This window comes from Salvia hispanica, chromosome 6 (genome assembly GCF_023119035.1).
Source record: "Salvia hispanica cultivar TCC Black 2014 chromosome 6, UniMelb_Shisp_WGS_1.0, whole genome shotgun sequence".
In the NCBI taxonomy this organism is placed as follows: domain Eukaryota; kingdom Viridiplantae; phylum Streptophyta; class Magnoliopsida; order Lamiales; family Lamiaceae; genus Salvia; species Salvia hispanica.
This window is the reverse complement of record NC_062970.1, coordinates 8,158,479-8,167,948: the sequence shown is the minus strand read 5'-3', so window position 1 is coordinate 8,167,948 and position 9,470 is coordinate 8,158,479. Positions and strand designations below refer to the sequence as shown.

The 9,470-nt window shown below is 35.0% G+C and overlaps 2 protein-coding genes and 1 pseudogene across 2 annotated transcripts; all 3 read right to left on the bottom strand.

The window, feature by feature from the left end:
• Positions 1-1,598: 1,598 nt before the first annotated feature.
• LOC125194609 lies at positions 1,599-2,986 on the bottom strand (annotated as a pseudogene).
• Positions 2,987-4,761: 1,775 nt separating this feature from the next.
• On the bottom strand, positions 4,762-7,632 carry LOC125196611 (1,2-dihydroxy-3-keto-5-methylthiopentene dioxygenase 2). Its single transcript, XM_048095201.1, has 7 exons — positions 7,501-7,632; positions 6,198-6,309; positions 5,837-5,931; positions 5,630-5,744; positions 5,418-5,542; positions 5,226-5,296; positions 4,762-5,138 (listed from the first exon to the last, which is right to left on the bottom strand). The coding sequence occupies exons 1-7, from the start codon at positions 7,516-7,518 to the stop codon at positions 5,069-5,071; spliced, it is 606 nt and encodes a 201-aa protein (XP_047951158.1). The 5' UTR covers positions 7,519-7,632; the 3' UTR covers positions 4,762-5,068.
• A 650-nt stretch (positions 7,633-8,282) lies between these two features.
• LOC125196612 (1,2-dihydroxy-3-keto-5-methylthiopentene dioxygenase 1-like) lies at positions 8,283-9,419 on the bottom strand. Its single transcript, XM_048095202.1, has 4 exons — positions 9,267-9,419; positions 9,009-9,191; positions 8,681-8,920; positions 8,283-8,606 (listed from the first exon to the last, which is right to left on the bottom strand). Exons 1-4 carry the CDS (start codon positions 9,276-9,278, stop codon positions 8,487-8,489), a joined length of 555 nt encoding a protein of 184 aa, XP_047951159.1. The 5' UTR covers positions 9,279-9,419; the 3' UTR covers positions 8,283-8,486.
• Between the last annotated feature and the right edge of the window lie 51 nt (positions 9,420-9,470).

Here is a 9,470-nt window from a genome sequence, read left to right as displayed (position 1 = left end):
ATTTTACTCTTTTGTCATGGTGTAATAAATTAAGATAAGGGGGTTTAATTATGATGTGTCCCCAACTTTAGGTGTTTTCTATAGAGGTAGGTTTTATAACTAGTTTTTGAGTATATACTGTATTATATTTTGATAGATTGTTTGGTTTGCAAATTTATTATTACATGAAAAAAGCTTGAGCCTAACATCGTTTCGAGGGCTCATCAAAAATTATAACTTGCTAAATAAACACACGTGAAATCAATGTAAAAATTATTTTCTTGACCTGACTTGCAAATTAACCATAAAAAAAATTATTTATGTCCCGTTTTGCAAAATCTAACGGCGGAATGATGAGATCATCTTGTTGGACTCTTCGGTGAAAGGGTTTAAAGAATTATGAATTTTTTCTAAAAAATATTTATATCCATAATACGTATTCTACTAAGTAATACTACTATATTGCATATAAAACATCTTATTAAATGGGCCTAAGCTGGGATGGACTTAGAAATACATATAAAGGTTCGGCCCAACCCATTTCAGACGTGAACCTGGGATGGGGCCTCTGAGGGCTTGGGTTGGCCCAACTGGACCAACTTTTTTGACAACTCTATACAGTCGAGGACACAAAATGCATCCTAATGTTAAACGGCATATAATCCCAAGTGGTTTAGTTATTTTCCAACGTAATGACAATATGAAAGATTTGGCAAAGTGGGAAAAGTTAAGACTTTGTCTGAGTGACAGCCCATGCATTTGTTCACGAATAGCATGTGCAAAGTATTGCAGAGCTGACAGACATTTAGCATCATCTCTTGTGATCTTTATTCAATTTCAAATCTAGCACCTTCCATTTTATCTCAAAATAGTCTTGTGAAAGACAATCTAGTTATCATCATGGTTCATATATTATAAAATATACTATGAGGGTTGAAATCACTTTTTTTATTTCATTTGCCAAGTTGACAGTGAACTCAAGACAAGATTTCACTTTTATGAAATGGGTGCACAAACAATTGAGACGAGATCAAACTATAGCCCCTTTCATTTTAGAATGATGCCATACTCTATTTTTCATTTTAATCTTTCAAATACTTTTTATTTACCAAAACTGTACTACTATTTTCTATAAGTTTGTTGTTCACAAGAAAGAAAATATTCTAGTGTTCAAGAAGTATTGTTTTAATATTTCTTGTGCGTGACATAGTTATTTGGTGTATAACTCGTACCTCTAAATAAAAAATCCTTGATTTGTCATTACAACGATTAATCCAATTCAAAACCAATGCCCCTTGAGTTATTGAATTGTGTCTCACTACCAAATTTAGTAAGTATAATTAATTACTATACTATATGGTGGAATCACAAATTCACAATGACCTTAGATATGAACATCATTGGCATCCATATGCAGAAAAAATAAAGATGTTCTTGAACATGAAATAACAATCAAAGTCATGGTTAATGAGGGCATAAAAATACTTCTTTTAGCTAAAGATAGTTCATTTTACACTTGAATTCAGTCACACAAATATTCAAGACTCCTTTAATCAATCTTGAATTCTTGATCCATCAATCTGCAAATAAACTCAGCAACCACATAACCACTCAATCATCTAAGGATCATCCAAAACAAAGTTATCAATCTCATCTTCAAATGCTCCATTGATCAAATCTCCCCAAAACCCTTCATCAAGTGGCTTCTCCACATCAAGATTATGATGATCATCATAATCATCTCTACATTGAATTTGTTCTTCCACAACCATGGATTCCATTGGCAAGGCCTCATACTCCACATGATCAAATCCACCAAATTCTTGAGGCTCCAACTTCACATACAAGTTCTCATCAGCAACAAACTCACCACCAATATTATCAACCTGATCATCTAGGCCTAGCTCTTCGACTCAATGCTGCACCATCGATTCTCTTAACCTTCTTCATCTTCCTCTACCCATTGCCTCCTTCATCTGTTGCAGAAAGGCGGGGCTCTTGATCGCCTCGCCAAGAAGGTCATTGTCTGCTGCTGCTTCGCCTCGTGCCCCTTGAGCCTCAGCTCCATGTCCCTAAGATCCAAGCTTGTCTGCTGCTGCTGCTGCCTCAGCTTCACCACCTCCATGCTCAACACATGCTTGTCCCTCTTCAACCGCTCGATCTCACCGTCCAATCCAAAGCTTCCCACCTCCAAACAACTGCCAATGCTAGTGTTATTACTAGTACTAGTTGCTGTTGTTGTTGTTGTTGTTGTTATTGTTGTTGTTTTCCTCCTCTTGATGTTCTTCAAGAGATGCCTTTGCCCCTTCAAAACCCTTCATGGGCAAACTCCCACTTGTCTGGATCCACTTTTCTGAATCCCTGCAACAAAATTTTAAATACATACCAACTTTTCACTAATAATTAGCCCTAAAATAAAATCAAGATTTTGCTAGAAACCTCCAGAAAAAGGGCTGAGACATTAATTAATGAGAGCAGATGAATTCTCTAGAAAATGCAACAGACAAAAGCCCACAACTTGAGATAAATAAAGCATTAACAAATCTGCAACTTGACTGCCTAAATACAAACAAAACAAAACTATTTTTCCACATAAAATAATGTAGAAAAATCTAGGGCATTCTAGCTAGATTCAACAAATCTAGATAAAAACATTCATCCTATTTATTTCATGTACACAAAACAAGAATTTAGAATTCAAACACACACACACACTTACATAGGTATTGAGCTGCCTGACAAAGCTAGAGAAATTGTTGTGTTTGAAGCATCTGGGAAGAAGATTGACAGCAAAGGTCTGAGGATCCCAGACAATGAAACTGTTGTTACCTCGACTCCACGAGACTATCTCATTTGTGTCATTATCTTCTACCAAGTCGTAGGTTTTGCTCAGAAATGGTGGGGGCCCATTTTCATGAAGCCCCTCAATTGGCTGAGGAATTTCTGCTACATCTGAATACATTTAGTTTGGGCATACAGCTGCAGAAAATTGGAGGAGGAGAGGGTTTTTTTTTTCTTTTCTTGGGAGATTTGGAGAAGAAGATGCGAGAAATAACAATAACAATAATTATAATAATACAGTGTGTGATTGTGTGAGAGTGATGAGGCGTTTGTTGATAGAGGGACATGAGAAAATATTTTTTATAGGTTGCGGAAGAAATTTATTGCAATCATAATGTTGGGGTTTGAGGAGGTGTAAAGTTGATGATGGAAGAGGGAAGTGGACATTATGGTGTGGTCATCAAAGATATTCCATTATTTTTCATTTTTTTTTAATTTTAGTTATTAGGAGTAACACACTTCTTATATTTTGCTTTACTCTTATTTTATAACTATAAAAAAAAAGTGTGATATATCTATGAATTACTAACTAGATCTGGGCAATCTATATCAAGACAATAGTAACAGTGTTACATACCGACGAAATAAGGAATTATCCTAGTCTGTCAATAAAAAGGTTACTAATAGAAATTTTCCATTTGTTACAATATTTGCTGATGGAAAAATAGAAATTACCGATGGAAATTCATGTTCGGTGAAATTGTTCTTTTAGTGTATATCGAAGATTTGAGTCACTTTAGATGTGTATATATGACGGTTACTCAAAAAAATATTGTCAAGCAAATGTACTCTACATTAATTAAATCTTTCATGATACACGAATGAACAAGAACACGAACATAAGCATATTTATTCATATATTAGGAATTTAGGATGAATCTGAACTATTAAATAAAGTAAGTATACTAATTAAGTAGATTCAGCGTTATGGATTTGAATTAAAATGTGTAACACGAATCCTCCATGTACAAAATGATCTTTCTCGTCGGCTTAGCTGAAAGGTCACTTTAGTTATTTTATCAATCATGTTTTTCTCTATAATAACCTTTCATGTCTTTTTTACAATTTTAAAATGCATGCTTTGGCTGTTGACCAGTAAAAGTATATTATAAAATACTTGTATCATATATGCCGTCGGCTAATATAAATGCGTTGAGTAACATTACCTATACGGCAATATGCATATAATAGTATATTGCTCCATTATTAGTAATATATAGTGTAAGTTTTTTATATTATAATATTACATTAAATATAGTGTTCTGGGATGCAATTAGATTTATATAATACGTCGTATGAATATAATCTTGCAAGATTTGTTGGGGCTTAGTGCCCAATAAAATGAGGTATAAAGAGTTGGCCTTTTGTTTTAAATTATTAATTTAAATCATGAAACACATTTTTCCACGTCTTGAGATTAACTTGTGGACATCTGTGCATAGCAAGTGGGACAATCTTGATTATAAAATGTATTTCTAGGGTACCCTATTACTTCTTCTTATTTTAATTTCTGGTCAACCACTTCAATTTATTTAGATACTCCATCATACAAGTAAATGCTTGTGAAATATAGTCATTATAAAGCACTGCAGTGCAGCATATGTAGACGACGAAATTTTTGTTAAGAACAACTCTCACTAATGATAAATTTTTAGCCGACTTAATATTTAAGTTAGGCCTCATTGATGATCAACCAAATACTATACTGCAGTATTTCATAGCAATTCAAATTTTCTTAATTAGATATACACATATTTATCCCATTAATCTAAACCTGATGTTTATCTCTTCAAATTCCCTTTTGCAGCTACAATTATAGCATCAACAAACATGGGTGCACATATTCAAAATGGTGAATGCAAGTCTACTGACAAATCTCGCACGTGCATATCAGGTCAGTCGTAATCGTGTCAACACAATAATAGACACGTACAATTTGTGTTAGTCCACATCAAAAGCGACCTTCATAAATCACAAATTGATCCAGTCAAATAAATACTAGGATACACATCGCATTCCGTATGATGTAGTATAACGTTTCATTTTATAGATGTTGCAAAACACACACAATAATTGTTCAAAAGCAGCATTCATATCCCTATGTAGGATCATCCACTCAAGCATTCGTCTTCTTAAAAACTTTAGCCACAGAATACATACCCCATTATTTCAAGCTCATGTATATCACATGAAAGCTATGGCAGAGCAACCACGCATTCAAAGATTCAGACAGTTTGGGAGAGAGGTTTTAAGCTGCTGTAGCATCAACTGCTGGACCACCGCCTGCCTTGTTCACAAAGTTATCAACATATTCTTTCCTGCACATAAAAAGACACGGTATTGCTTATATGATGGTTAGAACTGTACAACCCTTTATGATGGGCGGCTATAGGAAAAGGGCGCACCTTGCAGGGAGATGATCGTGAGGGCGATTGAAAGGAGTCCATACAGGGTCACCAACAAATAGCCTCATTGCCTGCATACGCAGATTTTACGTTCAAGGGATGGGTGTCGGTCAGTACTAGACAATTGCACAATATTATAGTGATAAAAATTTAAACAAGAAAGGGTGAACGTGACTGTTATTCTGAACTTACCTTGATGTAATTGTCTGAATCAAGAGTAAAGCGGTGATAAATTCCAGCTGGAAGGACAATCATTGCCCCCTTCTTTACCCAGACGCGGATCCATGCTTCATCACGATCACGCACATCAAAATAACCTTCATGACCAAGAAACTTTCTATTAGGCACTAGGGTAATCTAATAGAAAAGAGTAACAATCAGATGGAGTCAAACATAAAACTTACCGCTTCCAGCAACACAATAGCGGATCTCCTCATCAGTGTGGAGATGTTCTTCATAAAAGTTCTTGATTTTCTCTTCATAATTAGGCAGCTTTTCTGGGCAAACTTCACAAAAATCCTGAGCAAATTGTATTCTGTTACGCTAATGTTGAAAATGAGAAGTAACATACTATGTAAGACATGATTATGAAACATTGAAACTAAACATACCATATAAGAATATCCACGTTCTTCACGAATTTTCTTCAACTCTGGGTCAGTTTCATAATTATCAGCATCAAGCCTCCAGCTAAGCACTCCTAGCTCTGAAAATGACAAGGCAACTATCTTAGAAGCTTAAAAAATGAGAAAGCGGGTAACATCGAATGCATGGTGTACAGTCTAAGCTAAACATTTATTCTGTAACTGTGAAACCTACTCGATAAACTAGGTAGGGCAGATTAGAAGGCATGGTTTTAGATGAGCTCTGTGAGACGATATTTTGCCATACATGGTAGCTATTAAACCTACTTATAACTGAAAGAATGGTTGAAAATCTAATTATATAGTGGGAAATGCAAAGACTGAATACCATCAAGTTTCTCAAATGACACAAATTCCTGTGGATCTCTGTGATGGGGAAGCCTCTGGTCTGCATCACTGTCATCCATGTACCATGCCTGAATAACCTCCTCCCTCGGATCCTGCATCAAATATATGATTAGGAAGGTGAGCATACTTGGAGTGACTTTGTAATTGTTACTCTTTCAATATTCACACAGTCTACTTATGGAGAGGGAAATAATAATAGCAATGGAAAGAAGATAACCAATCACAATATTGAATTACTGAAACAAACGAACAGTTAATCGACAAGTCAAAGCAAGCCAGGAAAAATAACGTACTACTACTAAAGAAATGGCATTGAAATAAAGTTTTGGATCAACATGAAAATTTGTGGGGGACATAGCTAAAACTGAAGAACTTTTTATGACCTTAACAGGGAAATATCTCTCTCTATACATATAGATGTATGCAAAACAATAGAGAGACAAACTAAGTGAGTTATGCAGTAGCTGTATGTAAATACCGAATATGTTTAAGCATAAAATCAAAAACTATTTAGGATATGTTGTTCTCATTGCACCACAATTTTATATCATCCACTGAAATAAAGAACATGTTTGCACAAATAGACTGAATAATAGGTCTAATTCCTCTGTTCTTTGCACCAATTCGAATTTCAAGCATATGTATTTGCTAGGCCTCCCGTAGGGCTAACAACATAAGCGTTACTGGGAACAGCCATCAAATCAGGGATTAGAGATGGCATTTTACACAGTTGTACCACGGAGTACTCCGTACTATTTTTATGTATAACAACCAGTTTCACTTGATTACGACAGTTTCTCGAAAAAACACAGTTCCAATCTTTAAATCCACCAACCGATTGCTTCTCTCACCAAATAGCACTATTAAAAAATTAGTTCAATGTCATATTTTGATAAGCAACAAAATGAATGCCAAAAGAAATAGTATAAGCTTGAGATATTATCAAAGTTCAGCTTCCAACATAATCCAACACAACAAAATTGAAGTTCGAGAAGCAAACCAAAAAACAATGTACAATGAAAAAAAAGAGATCAGGGATAACGCAGAACACATGATCGAGATTTATACTACTTAATTAGATCCTCCTACTACCCGCCCGAGAAATTATACAACCAACTACAATCTGATAGCATCGACAAGAAAAACAGAAAAAAGAGGCCTTATCATATCATCTGAGCAAATAAAAATGCAATTTTACATAATTAAGTACTCCAAAATCAATCACATCCTCCAATATCACAGCTTTGCGAAGAAGAAAAGCTAAAATTAAAGAAATTTCTTGCCTTGCTTTCAGAACCCATTCTATCTCTCGCTTGCTCAAACCCTTGCTCAGCAAAGGAATTCAGAAAACGCCTAAATTGGAAAATTCTTATATGTGGAAATGGGAATATATATTGAAATTTCTCTTGTAAGGACTAAAATATCCCTCGGGTGATAACATTTCTGTGTAGAGCATAATTGAACGACGGAAAGTCACTGTGGGCCTTTTGGTCATTTCAAGAAGGGCGATCAAATTTGATTACGAAATTGGAATGGGTGGATGATGGGATTTTTCATTGAATTTCTAATATTCCATTTGATTTTCAGTGGTCCAGTAATTTTCTTTATGTTAATAGGAAATATTCAAATATTTGGACTAAGTTCAAAACTTTAATTTCAAGCTGATATCGTAATTATTCGGTACTAAATTAAGAAGTTATTATTAGTTTCAAAAAAGTCGAGCTTATTTTCTCCAACTCCTCTTTATTCAAAGATTTTATCTCACCGAATATTTATTTTCAAACGTATATCTCAATTTTCACATTAAGCATTCATTTCCACTATTGATTCTACTGTCCATTTATATTCTCTCTTTCATTTCTTTGTGTGGTCATATGATAATCATTTCATAAATTTCTATCATGTATTTGTCCTGTAATCAATAGAGAAATCAATAGTTTGCTCCAAATTGAGTGTGTAAACCTGATTAACACAAGTATATGCACAATTTAACTATAATATCAACACATTATAAAGCCATATTCGGATAACTATAGTAATAAAATGAACACGTTATAAAGTCATATTCGGGTAACTATAGTAACTATATTATCGAACATTGAACTATAGTTCAATAAGCCTCATATTACAATCAATGGCAATTCAGAACTTTAGGTTGCGATCACGACAAATAATTACATAACTTAGAGCCTCAAATCCAAGCCGAAGAGGTAAAGACTAAAGTGTACGAGCTATCTCCCGTAGATACGAGTTATAAGATGGTGATTCTTCAAGAAACTTGAAGTGGCATTCCAAGTGTGGAGTTGATGTATCCCTTCCTTGCCGGATGCCCCTCCTGTGGTCTATTGAAGGCTGTCCAAACCGGCTCTCCCACAAACAATCTCATCAACTATAATCAATTTCTAATTAGTATACTAACCATAATTTCTTTTTTCACTTTTATAATACTAGTAAACATAGTACCTTGATGTAGTTGTGAGTGTCAAGAGTGAAACGGTGGTAAATCCCAGCCGGCAAAACAATGAGATCACCAGCCTTGATCAAGATGCGAATCCAACGGTCATCCTTGTCCCTCACATCAAAGTAGCCACTCCCTTTCAGACAATAACGAATCTCCTCATCACCATGGATGTGCTCAGTGTAAAACCTCTTCAACTTCTCCTCATAATTCTCCACTTTCTCAGGGCACAAGTCAAGCATATCCTTCACCAAATTAAATAACTCACGTTAACGGATCCAGTAAACAAAACTCGTGGGTTCAGACACAATGCTAAGTAAATTGAACTAGTACCATATAACTATATCCTCGGTCTTGTCGGATCTTGTTCAAATCCGGGTCATTCTCATACTTATTCGGATCCAAATTCCAGTAGAGAACTCCAAGATCCGCTAACTGATCCAATGAAACGTATTCGGGTGGGTTCTTTTGATGTGGGAGCCTTTGATCGTCATCATTTTCTTGCATAAACCATGCCTATACATACATACCACCAAAATTAATATTCTAATATTTCAAACAAACAAAAAATGGGTTTTATTCCAAACATACCTCAATCGCCATGGGAGTCGATGTAATTTCAAGATAGAATTAATTAGGTCAAGGTTTGGTGAGGAGGAAAGTGAATTCACAATTGTTTGGATTTTATTTGAGGGAATTTGCTTGGTACTTTGCCATGTGGGGCATTATTGTCCATTGGATTTTGGTGGTATTGATTTATTTAACCTTTTCTGATGCTTTTAAAAAATCCATAGA

Bases quoted from the DNA above. Each gene is read 5' to 3' on its own strand.
- LOC125196611 (XM_048095201.1), bottom strand. The intron at 5,745-5,836 runs GTATGTTTAGTT...CAATTTGCTCAG, and splicing joins AACGTGGATATTCTTATATG to GATTTTTGTGAAGTTTGCCC. The intron at 5,297-5,417 runs GTAAGTTCAGAA...CTGCGTATGCAG, and splicing joins ATTCAGACAATTACATCAAG to GCAATGAGGCTATTTGTTGG.
- LOC125196612 (XM_048095202.1), bottom strand. The intron at 8,921-9,008 runs GTACTAGTTCAA...AATTTGGTGAAG, and splicing joins ACCGAGGATATAGTTATATG to GATATGCTTGACTTGTGCCC. The intron at 8,607-8,680 runs GTACTATGTTTA...AATTGATTATAG, and splicing joins ACACTCACAACTACATCAAG to TTGATGAGATTGTTTGTGGG.